Consider the following 18,744-nt stretch of genomic DNA (forward strand, 5'->3'; position numbering starts at 1 on the left):
AACTGAATGATAACTTTAAATGAAATAAATACAATACGACTGTAGAATAGTGTGTGTGTGTGTGTGTACCTATTTAGAATTGATCGCTCCAATGACCTTTGTGCCCAAGCGCGTGTAGAACTCTAATAGGCTTATCTGATTATCATGCTGATGCTTGTAGCGTAATGGATCCCATACGTATTACTACGAAACTGTAAGCGTTTCATAGATGTATATAATTATTAACCCTCTAGATCATTTTTATATTAAACCGTATCGCCGCTATACTTACTCAACCTCGTATCTGCAACACTCATTTGATGACAAAAACACCCGTTTTCCTAATGAAAGAAAAGCGACATTTCCATCAAATGATTGTTGCAGATATGAGGTTGAGTAAGTATAGCGACGGTATGTTACACCAAGTAAGCTTGCCTAATTCTAAAATATCTAATGAAAAAATGAAAATGAAAATTCAAAAACGATTATTAAATAAATCGTTTTTGAATTTCCATTTTCATTTTTTCATTAGATATTTCAGAATACACATAGTAGAAGAATATTACATTTTTAGAAGTATTCTATTGTTAGACAGCCTAGGAATAGTGTCCAGCCCTAGACTAGGTAAACCTGTCTTATAGGGATCAGGGAATAAACCACCGCTAGTTCTAGCAATACAGCAAAGGTTGGTTGTGTACACAAGTTAAAAATTAGATACCGATGATCAGATCAGGTCAGATCGCTTACATATACGTATACAAATTTTATAGTTTAGCAGGGATAATAGAAATATGACATTGCATTGCATTATCAACTATATACTCATCTGTACAAAACTAGTTCACCTATTTACGTGACTGCTGTTAATGAAATTTCAATTTATCTCTACAGTTCAGGTATTATTATCTCAGATTCTCCAAGTGCACCACTGACGTAAAAATTACTTTATTTAGGGCATTCTGTCAGTGCTTTTATACATGCTCACTTTGGTGTAACTACACCAAACGCTAATATAACGCGCTTCGGGTTCAGTATAACGATGCGTTCAGAATACTCATGAAACAACCTCGTTACTGCAGTGCTAAGACCATGTTTGCTAATGTGGGAGTACCTGATTTTTATGCAATCATGCGGTCCCGCATAGCTTCGGTCTGGGCAAACGTATGGAAAAACTCGCAGCAAAATGATATTCTGGCGCTGTTTACTGTCAACCCGAGCAATAACATCCTAAAACACTGGACGGCCGTGCACCTGGACGAAAATGGAAAATAATAAGTATGTACTTATTTAAGGTATAATTTAACAAAGGATCTATTTATAGCTTCCGCATCATTGTATTGTATTGTATTTTTAAATTTTATGTTACCTTATTTTATTGTATTGTACGAGTTTAAAACTGGAAATAAACAATATTATTATTATATTATTTTTTTAAATATTATATTTATTTTTTAAATTTTATTTTACCTTATTTTATAGTATTGTATGAGTTTAAAACTAGAAATAAACAATATTATTATTATATTACTATTATTTACTGACAGAAAGCTATAACCCCAATCACTACAAAATCACAGATTTTTGTGTCTAAATTAATGTATGCCACCTAAAGGATATACATATACTCGTATGTACGAGTATTACGAGTCTAAAGAAATTATTTGCATTGTAAAACCGTTATCGCTTGATACTCAACAAACTATTTTTTTCAAAGTTTCCGTTGTTTCATGAAACATATTTAGGTATTTACTAATTTAAATGACTTTATACAAGTTGTAATATGGATACGTAATATGCTTTTGACCTCAAAAACCAATACAAATTAGCAATTTTCCCTTTTTGCCCGTCACGCGTGCTAACCACGGAACCACACACCTGGATCTTCACCGGAGTCCCGGAGTTGAGGCTGTCTCCGGCCGTAATTTATATTCACACCGTACACGTTACTTACAACTTCTTCCTTAATATTTATTAGTAAAGGTACACCCCACGCGGGCTGGGAACTTAATTAAGACGTCGCCTCCAGAACCGAATTAAGTTTCACATAACCCTGGGGAAGGGCCAGGCGAGAATAACAGTCGTAACTGTCATAAGTTAATGTTGTAGCGGTGACACCTACTGCCGTGAGTTATTGTTCTGGTATTAGGTGAGTAGGATAATCGTGTTTATATGTAACAACCTCGTCAGTCTTGATATCCTAAAAACCTGAAATGAAGTAAAATAAACTATTAAGTAATTTTAAACTTTTTGCAGAGACGGTAGACAATTATAACATTTATAACTGTTTATTTTAATCAAAGACTAAAAATACCATTCGTCTCAACTACACAAGCAATATTGTAAACTGATGGATAATTACTGAGCTCTCTTGGTTTGGTTAGTGCATTCTGAAACATATTACGAGCCTTCTTCGTCGTAGCTGTGTTTGACCTTCCGCAACTTTGGACTCCGTACTTCGTTTAAGTCTATTTTTGAAGGCCATCCTTCACAATATTAATCCAGTGAAAAGCGCCCACATAACTGTAATTTATCAAATTTAGAAACGTTCGCAGAGTTACATGTTTTGGCAAAAATGTATGCAATGGCGTTTTACAAATTTTTGCTAGTGGCATAGTTACTAAAAGATGCCAACCTCCTAGAATGTCCCTAATTCTCGATTCATCTCAGATTTTCGGACAATTTTAAAAACATTAGTATACATTTAGCGATGGGTCACCTCAACTGGCTCCTTACCCATTCATAGAGATTTCTGTAACCTACCTCATCAGCGTCTGAAGTCCAGAAAACCCGCATATAACCAGAACCTCTCAAGTTTCAATATTTCAGAAGCTTGGGTAAATGAATGTGCCGCCGCCAATGCAAACTCGAGAATCACAAGCCTTCCAGGGTTTGACCTCCCAAGGAAACAATGGTGTCTGCTTAATAGACTCAGAACGGGTCACGGCCGATGCAACTACCTTTTGCACAAGTGGGGGAGGAGGGACACAGCTCTGTGTGATTGTGGTGAAGAGGACCAGAACATGGACCATATATATTATCCAGCGCTGCCCCCTTCATTCATACCAAAGGCCACCAGAAGATCTGCTGCATCTCACACCCGTCGCAGCTGCTTGGCTCAGCACCCTGAATGTTGACGTTAAAATTACTAGACTTATAGTAGTGCTAATATAATTAATTGCCTATTTTTGTATTTCATGCCGAGTGTGTACTCTCTCTTCCGGAAATCGTTTTTTCCAGATCGCGATTTTTGCCATTCGCAATTTTTACCATTGTATTTTTTGTCAATAGCTTCCTTTCCCGAAAGCATTTCTAACCATTCGCATATTTTTCCCATTAATTTTATTCTCCTGTTACGTTTTCTAACCATTCGCATATTATCCCATTTTTTTATTTTCTAGTAGCTTATATTCCTGTTACGTTTTCTAAACATTCGCTTAATTTAGATATGTATTATTATAAGACTGTAGACGCACCAAGGTGCAAGACGTTGGTTTCGCCATTACCAAACTAAAATGGAGTTGGGCGGGACATGTTGCTAGGCAGAGTGATGGCAGGTGGACTAAAATGTTAACGGAATGGTGGCCGCTTTCGAATGAAAGAAGTCCGTTGGCTCGTTGGGTGGACGACATCCGGAAAATTGCGGGTCACTTCTGAGATTGAGATGAGATTTGCGCAGGACCGGGACAAGTGGCGTACTGGAAGAGAGGCCTATGCTCAGCAGTGGGCGATAAAGGGCTGATATGATGATGATGATTATTATTATAATATACGAGACACTAATTAAAATATAACTTCTGTTTGTAAATCAGTATCGTAAAATAAAATAAGTCGGTTCTGGCATCTGCTCGCAGTTCACCTAACACACTCCTCCTCGCTTCGCTCGTCGTCGCACCTATCTATTTTCTGCCTTCCGTGATTGTAAACACATGAAATATATACCTACTGGGAAATTATGCGAATGGTTAGAAAACCTTACAGGAAAATAAGATATGTATTGGAAAATAAAAAAAATGGGAATATCCGGAATGGTTAGAAAACGTAATAGGAAAATAAGCTACTGGAAAATAAAATTAATGGGAAAATATGCGAATGGTTAGAAATGCTTTCGGGAAAGGAAGCTATTGTGAAAAAAATTAAATGGTAAAAATTGCGAATAGCAAAAATTGTGATCTGGAAAAAAGTATTTCCGGAAGAGAGAGCACACACTCTTCATGCCATACGATTAAATAAATAAGCGATGGGTGGGAAGTTAATTCGACAATAAAATCAATTCTTAAATATAGGACGGTCAGAAGCAAGTTACGAAATATTAACAAGTGGGGTTTTTATTTATATTTTAGCATAGCATACATGTATTTGATCTTAGATTTGCTTTATAAAATAATAATATGTCATCATAAAATCTATAAACCAATAGCTAGCTTCTTTATGTTTATGTCTCATTACTTACTTGAAGCCTACCAATTACATTGTGTCTGTTGGTCAGAAATTCTGGACATTTCGCTCAGGCAACAGATACTTGTTTCAAACAGAAACTATTTTGCTTATGTTTTATATCTGTTGTTTATACTGTTCATACTGGGAAGTAATTAATTATGTATTGTAAGTGAGGCGCAGAATTATGCTTATTAGGTACAAGCATCTCTCGACAACCTGTCAAGTCAACGCATGTGCCATGCGCGTCGGGGTATTACTTAAAATCAACGCGTGATTAAAATGCAAATTCGCGCCCACTGCCGCCACTGGCCGTTGCCGGGCAATTATATGATTATCAAGTACGAGGCAAGGGCGTTAAGCGCAACACCTTATCTAGGAGCGTAATGTGTGAGGCGGCTATCGGCTTGCATATCACACCTCGCGCCATTGGAAGACGTGTAATTATGGAGCGTCAGTATTAAAATCTACTCGACACGTAAACACACGTCATAAATGTAGTCAATGTTTTGTGGAAAACGAAGTACAAAATCATGTCCTTTTTTATGTTATATTACTTACATATACACCATGTTTTAATTAAATTCCGTTAACTTCGGGGTATGATTAAGTATGTTTAAGAAAACTAAATGGCATAAGTAGTACCTAGTTAATAAAATAAAGTAAGTAGTCAAAAATTGTGACATATATATCAATGACATTTCGAACATCGATCGTCCGAGATACTACTTCGGTTAGTAAAAAATGTATAAACTCGTACTAAACACTAATCAATATGTATACAGGCCCTAAGGCAAGTGCACACTGTACACGCTCGTAGGACCCTTATCAGATAAAATTAAATTATTGATTATCTCCGATCTCCGAAATGGAGTTAATTAGAATACCGGTGTGTTTTGTTTGTGAAAGTTACTAAATTTAAGTTCAGGAATACACCCTTGAAATTAACGAAAAAAAAACACGGTGTATAATAAATAATAATAATGTTACATAGTAGCTAACCTTTGAGAGGAACGCGCGGAGATGAGATCGGAAAGGCGTCGTAACCTGTGGGAAGGCATGGCAAACCACGACGAGCTCTGGTTAGACCAAACTTAAGCAGAAACGAATTCGCAGAGCTGCTGGACCACCCCAGGAGTCAAGACACATCTGTGATCGATGCGGCAAGAAATGCCGATCGGCCATTGGTCTATAATGTCATTGCAGTCGATGTAGACTGTAGACTACCTCCTCAAAATACCTCTTTAGTCGCTGCAACTATCATCTGTAAAGATGCTGTAGCCAATGATGAGGACTGCATCAAAAGTTTTAAATCCCTTGTTTTCTAAATATTTTCTATAAATTAGGTTTAAAAATAACTAAGTAGATTGTCAAGTTCGCGCGAGTCAGAGCATGGGGTGCGCGCGGCGTCTATTTCTGAACGGGCATAGTAGTTGCTCCATTATTTCTATTCATTTTGTTCAGTGACATCTACCAAACGTAATATTCGTTAAACTAAATCGTTCGGAAAACTCGGATGCACGGCAAGAATGTTAAGCGTTTTTCAATTGTAAATGTATTAGGTTTTGTCTTGAACTCAGTCGTGCAGAAGGAATTATATTTCTTATTAGAAAAAAATGCGACGAATTGAGAACCTCTTCCTTTTTTTGAAGTCCGATAAAAAATGAGAAAACTGCAGCTTATGTGATGACCTGATGACGTTAATATGAGGTTTTAGGTTTCGTTGTAGGCTTCTTTTTTTCTGATAGCTCAAGAAATTAGGTAAATGTGGAGCTGGTCGCTGTGTATATTGATTGGTACTATACTACAACCATTTACCTACTCGTGAAGACAAACATGTAATTTACATATTTAATGTTATATAATTTTCAAGTAATTAATATTATAATAACACATTGCCGTCCCTCTGTTAATATTGACTTCCTTTCACAGTATTTACGATAGCCCTTTTAGGTCATGCGCGCGGGTGTGTGCGTGTCACCGATCCTTCATGACAACTTATATTTTCCTTAGGGTTATTAACAATGGCTTAGGGCAGTGATATTGGATATTGTCTGGAAAATATCGAAATATTTTGGTTTGCCTACTTTCTTTTTTATTAGTACACTCAAAATAAAACAATTAAACATACAAACAAACGTAAAGTAAGTAACGTAAGTTTATAATTAGTGTGTGAAGACAGAGAGTAGTAAAGATTTTAAGACCGTCAACCTCCATACATCACCGCATTCCTCGGGTGCCTTTTTTCTATTTTTCTATTTTAGCTTTCCAAATACGTAAAAGCGGTCGCTATCATATGCATAAAACTACAATCAAAGTATTCGATTTCGTCTAGTCTTAATATTTTAAGACCTTTATGCTTTAAATCTACTTTTGTGACTATAACTGCGGTCAGTCAAGTCCAACAGAACGTTTCGAAATTATAATTAGTAGAAGTGTGCCAGTTTTTATACTCACATAATTATAATAAGTGTAAAAATAAAAATAATATCAAAGATAGATATAACTCCGTAATAGATGAATACAGTCTAAGGAAAAAACGTGCCTCGAAAATCACGAAAATTTGATTCTCGATCAGATGGCGCCACTAGTTTTGGCCTACTCTCGTATAGAGGGCGTTGACGGTTTCGTTTGTTATTTATAATTTTAACGCATATCAGTGAAAGAACATGAGTCAAAATCATATAAAAATAATTAATGTTAACAAAAAAATCATTTATCCATATTTAAATACATTTTAACGTATTTTTATAAATCTTCATTTTTAGTATTGTCTTCGGTTACCGCGATAGTTACTCATGAAATAAAACTATGAAAACGGATCACCCGTCACCCGTCACCCGTTGACCACGAACGCTGTAAAGAGTTCGAAACGTCGGGATGTATTATAAATTCAATATACGCGATATAATCCGTTTTCATAGTTTTATTTCTTCATTTTTAGTTTTAAAGTATGTCGATAGATGGCAGTGAATTTACAGTGGTTACAAAATTTACTATGACAGTACCGCTCTATCTTATTATATCCTCTTTGATAATATTTAATGACCTCCACAACATTGACGATTCTCGCGGCGAGGTATGGGAGTAGTCAGTCTTCATTATTCACTATAGACTCAATTGAAGATAAACATTTACAGGTTCATGTTCTGACACGAATCCTTCATTTATTTTGTAATGTAATGAAACGGATACTAAAAAATGTAGTAGGTAATTTTGCTTTATCCAAGCCGGTAATATATCAGAAAATATTTTTAAGCAATTGGATTCGCATCCTTGCCTTATTGGTATTGACGTCGGGGACAATAGTGCAGGGTCACGCGGGTCCGGCTTACGGTTCGCAGGCGATTGAACGCGTGCTGCGATACAGATAATCAGAGTCACGACTCGGCCAAACGGTATCGTATTCTGTTGTATAATTTCATATTGCTCGCTTTGTACCTACCTACTTACTTAGGCTTAGGTATGTTGCAAGTCGAATGAAAATTACCGATATTTGTAAATTAACGCTTAGCTTAGCGCGCGCTACAGTAGCGGCTAACAATCTATCATATTTTTTCAGATACATTTGCATGTTTTTTAGTAATTACTCAAAAACGTCTTTAGCGATTTCGATTAAATTTACAATGTAGGGAAGTATGAAAACGCCAATTCGATCTACCTGGGTTAGATATTTAGAATAGTTAGTTTGCCCGAGTTTTCGCGGTAGCCCGGTGGGTATTAAATTGTAATGATTCCATTAAATTTTCAAACCAGAGGCTAACGAGGGCAAAACCTCGATCTATCTAGGTTTTATTGTTATTAAGATTTGCTTTTGAGTGCTTTTAAATAAGAAATTCAATATTTATAAACATTAATTGGTGGTCCCCAATCCGCATTGTGCTAACGTTGCCACGTGCAGTGGGGCGTAAGTATTAGTCCGGTGGCCGACTGCATGAAACCCACCTGATAAAAAATAGAAAATGACTACTCATGGGGGTAGCTGACTTTTAGTATATAGCTTCAACTGCTCTTGGTCGGCCGCGGCTTAACTTGGCAAATTTTGTGCAAATGGCAAAAAAGTGGTACAAAAATTCATCAAAAAAACCTCATCGAAAAATAGATTGAAACTTGTATGGTAGGATAGCTACCTTTGAGGACAGTAAAAAAAAGTGGTCGGCCAAATCCTGTGTTGGCAGGTTCCTGTGTCTGACCGAATTTGTGGTACCACGTGGCAGCTACATTTTACCTCATCGAAAAATTGAATGGAAAATAGTTTAGGCAGTGAAGAAACCATTATTATCAATATTGAAAAAAAAAAATTAATTGTGGTTGGTCTGACTGCAAAAACTGCCAGACTTAAGGGGCCCACTGATTACCAGTCTGCCGGACGATATCGGCCTGTCAGTTGTTCGGAACTGTCAAATTTTTAGGGTTCCGTACCCAAAGGGTAAAAACGGGACCCTATTACTAAGACTCCGCTGTCTGTCTGTCTGTCCGTCTGTCACCAGGCTGTATCTCATAAACCGTGATAGACAGTTGAAATTTTTACAGATGATGTATTTCTGTTGCCGATATAACAAACAATACTAAAAACAGAATAAAATAAATATTTAAGTGGGGCTCCCATGCATACAACAAACGTGATTACGCACGGAACCCTTCGTGCGCGAGTCCGACTCGCACATGGCCGGTTTTTTATTCTAACTGACAGGCTGATATCGTCCGGCGGACTGATAATCAGTGGGTCCCTTAGGGTGCGGCTGACCAAGGCATACATACGTGATGCGTCAACAGGTTTAATTTAGCTATTATTATAATCCGTTTTTTTACATATATAATATGGTCGTGATGATGATACAATCATTGTTTATATGATATAAAGTCTAATTTCACGAATTTTCGAATAAATGCCTAAATAAAAATAGCAATATGATAGATTTTTTGCCGCTACTGTACTCGTATGTGCAATGATTTAATTGCTATATTTTAGAACGTTTGCATGCTATATTTTCTTCTCTATGAATTTAAGTCGTTGCTAAAATTAAAGCGCTTGTTTGTAATAGGAATACCTATTAATTTAGGTTTTATTTTGGCGATGTATTTAATTTATAAAATTATTATTAAAATACGCCGTTAAGTTATAGAAAATCTATCTTATAACACGGAAGGACGACTTTTAAGAGGATTCATTTCGTACGCTTGCCGTGTATGACGCTCATGGAGGTATAGTCTGTCTATTTTGTTTAATTTGTGTTTTACCGAATATAATTAAAGCATATTAATTTACACTTTACGCACACATTTTTTACGCGTCGAGATTTATAGGTAATTAAAAATATTAAAATATCTACAAAAAATTAAAATTTGAAAAGTTGCAAAAAAGTCCTGATCAGGTATTCCTTTGATATAGAAGAGTGTGTCAACACTTTAAGAGCACTACAGATTTAAACATATTCTCCCAACCAACCCCAAGACTCTTCTAGTCCAAAAGCCCTCGTTCTGCTCATCTATGGATTATGCTGATATTATGTGTTTGTGTTATAGCAATCTCACCCAAGCTTTTCTATCCAAGTTCATAAAATTTTGCTAGCCTGTCATTCTAACCTTCATCAATGATCTGGATGTAGTAAACTTTAGTTTTGTCGTTCTCATTTTCTTGTACCATTTTCCGAGGCTAGCTCTCCGGCCAGCAGCAAGTCGTTCGCGTGGAGCGCCGTGCGTGCGGCAAACAGGGCTCTTGTAACATGTTTTACTTTCGCTGGAGTTATTGTTGAGTTCCTTTGTTTGGAACATCCGAGAAAGTTTAATTGGAAATTAATCACTCAAAGAGTTCCGGACCTCAAACCTGTAAACACTGTACTAGGTATATATTATGTTCAATCGATTCCAGAAACAATAAAGTGTCGATAATAACCCACTTTAGGTGCCTGGTAAGTTAACTGTCGCATTTCACGCAAAGTTACAGAAACCTACATACTAAATAGATAAATAAAATTCGTATATAGATACGATTTTAAATAGATTACTAATTTATTTTTATTCTGACAACAAGTAATACTAAACGGTAAATTTGTAATGCATGGCTTCAAAGCACCCAATCGAGTACCAGTTGATCCAATGCCAGCAAAAACACATCCGAATTTTATTTATTTCTCAAGTAAAAATAAAATACTTACAGGTCTAATATTGACAAGGTGGATGATTCTGCGGGCGGCGGATATTTCAGCTCACCAATATCAACCCTGCGTCCTTGTGTTAAAATGTTTGTACCTACATTGTATAAATATCGTCAGTTTAGTGGCATGTTCTTCTGGGGTCACAGGCGAAAGTAAATCATGTGCCGTTGTGTTAAGATACCGGTGGGATGCACGGTTTTGTACGCATAAACGGGGGCGGCAGTGTGTACTCACGCACAGATCGATAGGGCCCGGCAGAGCCTCCGCGTGAAAATTGCAAAGCGTTGCAGAAAGCGTTCCATGTTGTATAGAATATCTAGAAGGGGATAGAGAGGCCTTCACTTCAAAGTTTTCGACATGTTAGCAGCTGCAGCGACACCTTTTTATTTTAAATTTTGCATGTAAATTAGAGTTTTAGATGTAAATCTTTTTCAGTTCGTATAATACTACTTAAGTCTCTTATCTTTATATCCTTGTGTACAAAATATAATATATGTCAACCAAGTTTAACAGTGACGACGCATCGATTAAACCCGATTTCCGCCGGCTTGCTTAGTTTTGGGACAATGGGCTGAATGCTGTCTAAGAAAAGTAATACTTGTACAGTCAGCATCAAATAGTGCCCACCAAAGATATTTAATTTATATGGAGTGCAATATATCTGCCCACTTTGCCTGTTAGGTGCACACTTTACAAGGTTACAGATAGATCAAGATTCAAGAGTTCCGGTAATTAAGTTTATCAGTTTTATAAATTAGTGTGTTTCCTATGTCGCACGAGCGCAGTAGTCATTTCTAGTGACGTAATGCTAGGTTTTGCTATTCGTCAGTCAGGTGGGGAAGGATGGAGTATATAGTTTAAGAATATCCACCCATTTTACCAATTCCATAGATTTATTCTGCTTGGTTTATTTTTCTTTTTTTCTCTTTTGGTTGTGTGCTTCTTATTTTATAAAGACTAACATAAAACTCGTATAGTTGGAATAAAATGCTGTTGGAATCTTTTGTTGTTGGACGTCTAAAATTATGTAGATCGTTATGAATTATGCGTGTAAAGAGATCAAATTAAAAAATTAAACGTAATGATATGGCCAGAAAATACATGGAGCGACGATTTTCAAAATCGCAACGAACTACAATTCCGGCCAGCTTTAAAGTTCCCGAACAGTGCGAGTTTTACAACAAAGCCACGCCATTTGTCCAGAGGACGTTGTTGTTTGTGGCGGACGAGCACTCTGGCCCTAAGCCCGGCGTTAGCGAGACAGCCGAGCTCGAAATACAGAATGCCGAGTCGAACGCGTCCACTTCAAAAGCGGCACAGGAACAAGACAAATCGCCTAAGAAGAGCTCATTTTTCTTCTCCCCTTCAAAAAGTTGCAAGATTCACGGGCGCAGTTTTTTCCGGCTTCAGACGAGCCCCAAGAAGTCGAAAGCGGAGGCGCCGAGCGACGCAGTTAGCAACGCGGGGGCCGCGGCCGGGGGGCTTATCAGCTACGCCCCTGGCTGGTCTCTCAAGGGTGAACATCTCATGAAATGGCAAGCTTCCGGGAAGACCACCGTCGAGGTAATGATTATTGCTTTTTAATGGATCAGATTAAGACTGCAAGGTTATCAGAACAAACAGAATAACTTAAGTACAATACAAACCGGGCTGCGGTTGTGTAGCTCAATGTTTTGAACAGTTGTGATACTAGTGACTAAAACTGTGTACCTACAGTAAGTAGAGGAATTCAAACGTTATTTTAAAGTAACGTTCTCTTTATAACAGTGCCTTGGTACCTTTCAGAATTAAATATTTGCAACATTAGGGAACAAATCAAATTATTTTATGTAATATTTTGATTTGTGTGTTTTAAGTAGTCACACTACTATATATAATATATATAAACTACTAAAATTATAAACTGAAATATATATCCGCGTAAGCACCGCGCCGCGGCCACCGGTGGACTTGGTCACTTTTTCTTTGGTGTATGATATGTATTTCAGTTTATAATTTGCAACATTATTCAGGAAGGAAGTAAGGGATGCGATAAGGGTGGTTGAAATTTCAATCTAAGCGCACCCCCACCCCCAAGTGACAAGGTGGTTAAAACGTTCAGCTTTTCTTTCTGCTTTCTTAGATATGTAATTGAGATTCTGTTTTTCTTTCTTTATGTCGGTTTATCTATTTGATTTGATTTTACCCAAATTAAAATAACTCATACCCACCTTCTTTTTCAAGAACAGTTCAATTATCTTGTCTATTCTGACCCATAAACGAACCTAATTATGTTGTTTAGTATAATAACAAAAAAATTTGCTATCAAGTGGAAGCAGAATAATACATTGTACAATAACGTACAAGATTAATTAAGAAAATATGCAGGGTGGCTAAATAATAAGTGCATTTCCGTTGCCAAGGAGGTTTTGGGATTATACTGAGCAAGTTTTACTATGGGACCAACCCCGAAATCGCGAAAAAAAATTTGGCTGTTTCATACATTTTGGCTGGTCCAGCCACCCTGTATAAACTTGATCTAATGAAGTCCATATCAAACTATGGGCAATAATCAACAAATATGACCACGTAAAAGTATTCTAACTACCTGTCGACTGTATATCACAGTGGTTAATTGAACGTGGCTTTCAACGGTCCCGTCCCGGCTTGAGCGCAATAATATGATGCGAATTATCTGGCTCACCGCGCGCGACTTTTCCTGCTATTTCCTACTTCCCGCTTGCCTAGCGGAAAAGTGTCGAGAAATATATGCTCGACACGTTATCTTTATCTGAGTAATGTGAGGTTAATATACAACTTTTGGGAACAAATCAAATTATTTTATTAAATATTTGTATAATATTGTGTTTTTTTAAGTAGTCATATAAATTATAAACTGAAATAGATGTCATATATTAAGAGGAAAGGGGAGGGCCGCTTCTCCATGCAAACGTAGTCCCCATTTTCCTCTCTGGATATTGACATTATGAAAAATGTGTTTACATAATTTGATGTGTCTATATAACCATATCTATATCTTTTGATTGTTTGACTTTTTTCGATTTCTTGATTATTGTAAAAATTAGGAGCGGAAAACAAATTTTTAAATGCTCCTAACTTTTATAATAATTAAAAATTCGAAACTATCAAACGGGGCGTAGCTGTGCTTGATATACAGCAACTATTTTCAATAATGTTAATATCCAGAGAGTAAAATGAGGACTAAATACGTTTGTATGAACAGGCGATTTCGCGCGAGTCCTCCACTTTCGTCCTAAAGAAATAGTTATTTGTTATACAAGGGTGCAAAGTTATATTTTACCCGCGAGTGTTTCAACACACGAGAAGTAAAATACATTTGCGCCCGTGTGTAACACAAAACTTTTCACCTCACTATAGCGAGGAAAGTGCAACATCCACAGGCGTTAGATCATCTTCATCACTGGAATTACTCATTTCTTTACGATATTATAACAGAAAACTCTGGAAGTTGTGTATTTTTACGCGAGTCGGTGAGAAAAGGTTTTAAGTAAAAAAATTGTTGACAATGTTGACATTTCTGATGTATGAAATGTCAACGATGCGTTTTGAAATTGCATCGACTCAACTTGTGCGTTCAGAATTATATTTAACATCGTTATAAAAAAACAAACGTTTCTTATGGAATTTTAAGGTTTATGACTTAAAATCATTAAATAAAGCTAAATTTGGTATTTTTTATTAGATTCTCAAACCATTTATTTAATGATAATTAATATCGAACGAACCATTATCATGAGCGTTATACGTTTTGTTATCTGTCAAGCTACTTAAACACGCTCCATCCAAGGTCAAATTACTTTCCCCACTAGTGGATAAAACGCGTTTTTCCCCGCTTGTATTGAAGGATAAACGACAACTTTCCGAGCTAGTGAGGGGAAAAATTGTTTGTTTGTGAGTTTAATGCCGCGTTACGGCATGGTTCGATGAGAATACCAGGAACTTTATCTATATGGGAGCAGCACAACAGACGGCACAATGCGCCTGCTCGCCCAAAAAAAAGCTTGGTAAGTACTTGCGATTAAATGATTCATCAGAAATCAGATTATTTTAATTCAATTTTTTCATACTTATAAAAATAACAAAAGTAAAATTGAAAAAATCCCCTTCAAAATACATAAAAACAAGCAGCAGCATCCCCTATCTATCTGAATCCCTTAGAAAATTAAACGCAACTAAACTCTGATTTATAATTAAATTCCAATAATCTAACCTCACTTTTTCTTTTTTCCGTATGTTTTAAGAGGCCGTAGTCGATTTTGGAGCAAAATTTTTAAATTGATAGATTTAGTCGTTGAAATTATACACGTTTTGTTACGTAATATCTAAATAACAAGTATTGGTTTCTATTAGCACGTTTTCTCATCTTGCCTTTTAATAATGAGGTCGCGAGCGTCCGTCACCGGTAATATATGAAGAGAAGGGGCAGTTTTTAAAAATTCATCAAAAAATTATGGTGGTAAATTATACAAATTGATGTATAAGAATAGTTTCAGCAAATGTTGTAGATTGTTCAAGTATCCAAATTACGTTGAAATTAAGTCGATTTTCAGAGAAATTGTAACTTGTTTTGAAGTAATTTCTGGAGAAAATTGAATTCGTTTAACTTTCATTTTCTCGAACTCTAAGTCATATAACAAAAATGTAATCTGATAAAGGTCAAGTACAGAATATGTGTAATACAAATTTACCATTTTTAGCAGTCCAAACTTTACGAGATTTACAAATAAGAGCGACAAAATCAGTGCTTTACGCGCGTTTACCTAAACGTCCTTCAGAAAACTAATCATTACTAATTTAGTGAGTCTGTTTTCAAAAAATTGTTCTGATAAAAGGCAAGATAAGAAGACGTGCTAATAGAAAGCAGTACTTGTTATTTCAATTTGGTAACAAAAGGTGTACAATTTCATCGACGAAATCTATCAATTTTACATTTTTGCGACTAAAATCGACACCGGCCTCTTAAGAAACTAAACAAAGCTAAAAGGATACATCTATATTTATTTTGAATGCTAGAGTATGCAAAAGGGAAATTTGAGTTTACTTCTTTACATATTTTCCATTATTACGAAAGAAAAAGGATCTGAGTGATGTTAGTTTTTTGGAATTTAATTACAAATCAGAGTATAAATAGATCAATCCGATTTGGAGATATCACGGCAGTGGGGATAAAATACATTGAAAAGCCAAAAAGCTTTTCTCGTATGGGCTGTTTTCAGCCATTCAATTAAATTAGTTATTAATACAAGATCGTTTTTAATATTTAGAAATTATTGTAAGATGAATTCTTTCCTCATTGCGTCGTATTCCTCAGTATTGAGGGTATTCAGTAAGATGAATTATTTGGTTATGTGATAATTATGAGTATTGTATGTTACATTTCGTACAGAAATTAAGTTCTATAGATACCAAAATTTTTATAATTGCAAACATTTAGCACCTAGCTTAACTTGCTCCACAAGCCTTTAGCATAATAATATATTCTCAATTTGCTTACAATACATAATTAAAGATAATTTAAGTTGACACCTGCTTAACGAAGGAGGTCGTAATTTACATATATTATTATTTATGTCACACTAAAGGTGCAGTAGATTCAGCCAGCAGTTTTTGAAAAATCCTAGCGCTGTTTATTAGATCATAATACGGTTGCCAAAAAATATGAATCTTGAGGCCTTTCTCTAGTAGGTAGTTTCATTGATTCGAAACCTGATTTTTTTACTTTCGCTCGATAGAAACAAAATCACGAACATAAGTACGTCTAAAACGCACCCTAAAAATTCTAAATTGCTTCGTAAAAATGCTTTACATATTTTATTATTGGTCGAACTCATTGATTACTTTTTTTTTGTGAAAATTAATAGCAATTCCAAAACATGATATCCGCGATCCCGGGTGCGCACTGCCATCTCGCTCGTCACGCTTACGCTCAGTGAGAGTGGGAGAAGAACTGAACCTGAGGGCCACTATGTGTGAATTTACAAGCGCGACAGAGAGGCAACACGTCAAACGTGGTTCGCGGTAGGCCCTCTGAACCCACGGAACCTTAATATACTTTTATCTCTTATCTATGTAGTAACCGTTTGCAAGTGGTTACATATTAGACTTCTGTTGTCAGCAGACCCTGGTCACTCGTGTACCTGCACATGCGAGGGGTTCATTACCTACTACACAATGCTGTCCCCACTGTCCCCGGGCGCCGAATCTGAATATGTATGAGGTCGAAAACAAATGTGCACCAGTTTGACGCCTGCCACGCCAACCGGTCCTAAACACACTCCGTTAAGAGGTTAGCGGACGGCGATTTATCCATACAAACGTCACTGCTTTTCGTCCTTAATAATGACATAATGGAAAGTTCGTTCACATTATTGTCAGTTGGTAGGATTTTTTTCGATATTTTCACCTTCCAGAACATTTGCGTACGGGTTAATTTGTGTTATTTAGTGAGCAGTTTTTTATTCGAAATTAACTTTCTGTTACCGAGACCACGTCGTTTATTAGCGCTGATGACCACTCCATAACTTTAATGGGTACTATACTGAGTCAAATTACGCTCGTATTTTGTACTTGAATATGTCTGCGGGCGATAGTAGGATAAGGCAGATCGTGAAATTCCTAGGCATATTGTGAAACGTGAAAATCTTTGTCTCGTTCCCTGGGTCGAGGTAGCGGGGCTCCTATTTCTGGACAGTTTGCCCTTCGTGCATCTGAAGCAACCTAACGAACCTATCCTACCTATCTAGTGGTTTAATGTGACTACCGTCAAAACATTACACAGGAACATTACGATTGCCTGATCTTGCGATCGGCCGCCAACAGATATACAAATTTTCGGATAAACAATAAAGTTAAAAAACATTTTAGCGATTTTGGGATTGGTCCCAAGATAAAAAATATTCAGCATACACATTCACATGTTTCTTACTTTTTAATTTATATGTGTGGATTCAAATTTAGTACAAAATTATCCGTCGTGGGTACTGAATACTGATGTTCTATCTATTTCGCACCCCCCATAAGAAACGTCTATTTCCGTTTCCTTCATTAGTGAAGTTTACTCATCTCGACGAGGGAAAGAAATAACATTTATACCTATAGAGTTAACAACCTCCCCTAATAGTGGTTGTCGTATTGTGCCTTTACATCAGCCATGCACCCTTCCCGGCCAAGGCCAGTGGTGTGCTAATATTATAGACGAGTAATAAGCGGATTGCTTGTAGATTGAAATTTATTGTTTCCATTATATCAGGTTAGTTGTAAACACATTGGAAGATTAATATTTGATTTTGCAAGGTAAATTTTATTAGTACCTAGTACTCGAAAAGCGGCTCTAATTCATAATCTACATAATTATAATAGCGTATTAATTAAAATAAGTCTTGCGGTATAAAATAAATGTCTACGTGGTATGATTTAATTTAATCACTTTTTTAGATTTTTTGAACTTATATGTTACTTAAGGGTTATTATGTGGTATAAATTCTAAAATCAAATATCCTAAGTACGAAATTCCTAAAGACAGAACATCGAAAATCAAAATGTCTAATGTACGAAATTCCTAAAGATGCATGCCCTAATACACTTTTAATGGAACGATCTCATTTTCGAAAATTAATATTCCTTTGTACAAAATGCCTAATGACAATACTTTGAAAGTCAATATGTCTAGTGCTCAAAATAGCTACGTATAAAAAGCCTAATGACAGTAGTTTGAAACTTTATATTTCTGAAAACATTTCCTTCTTACCCTGAGTCGACGGAGCCCCGCCATGCGGGGCTGGTTACATATCAGAATACCGAAAATTAATTTACCTAATGTCGAATGACCTATGCTCGATAAACCTATTTTCTATAATACCTAATGGACAAATTACCTAAGCTCCATAACACCTAATGAAAGAAATACCTAATGCACGTTTCACCTAATATTGTATTACCTATAGTCGATTTACCTAAAATTGACACACCTAATGCTTGAAATACTTAAAGTCGATTCACCTAATATACTAAATACCTAATGTTGATATACCTAATGCACGAATTACCTAAAGCTGATATACCTATTGCTCGAAACACCTAAAGCTGATATACCGAATGCATGAATTACCTTAAGCTGTTTTACCTGACGAACCAAACACCTAAAGTCGATATA

At 36.2% G+C, this 18,744-nt stretch overlaps 2 protein-coding genes and 1 long non-coding RNA gene across 6 annotated transcripts in view; 2 read left to right on the top strand and 1 right to left on the bottom strand.

Annotated features, from left to right (window-relative positions):
• LOC134753986 (uncharacterized) overlaps window positions 1-18,744 on the bottom strand; it is a 174,932-nt gene that overhangs the window by 113,945 nt on the left and 42,243 nt on the right. The gene's annotated exons all lie outside the window — the stretch shown is intronic.
• Window positions 1-18,744, top strand: part of LOC134753937 (protein sickie) — a 292,384-nt gene that overhangs the window by 65,147 nt on the left and 208,493 nt on the right. The window lies entirely within an intron of this gene.
• LOC134753980 (uncharacterized) lies at window positions 11,560-12,204 on the top strand. Its single transcript, XM_063690023.1, has one exon. The coding sequence runs from the start codon at window positions 11,658-11,660 to the stop codon at window positions 12,153-12,155; it is 498 nt and encodes a 165-aa protein (XP_063546093.1). The 5' UTR covers window positions 11,560-11,657; the 3' UTR covers window positions 12,156-12,204.

This window comes from Cydia strobilella, chromosome Z (assembly GCF_947568885.1).
Source record: "Cydia strobilella chromosome Z, ilCydStro3.1, whole genome shotgun sequence".
Lineage (NCBI taxonomy): Eukaryota > Metazoa > Arthropoda > Insecta > Lepidoptera > Tortricidae > Cydia > Cydia strobilella.

Coding starts and splice junctions, on each gene's coding strand:
- LOC134753980 (XM_063690023.1), top strand. CDS start 11,658: ATGGCCAGAAAATACATGGAGCGACGATTTTCAAAATCGCAACGAACT.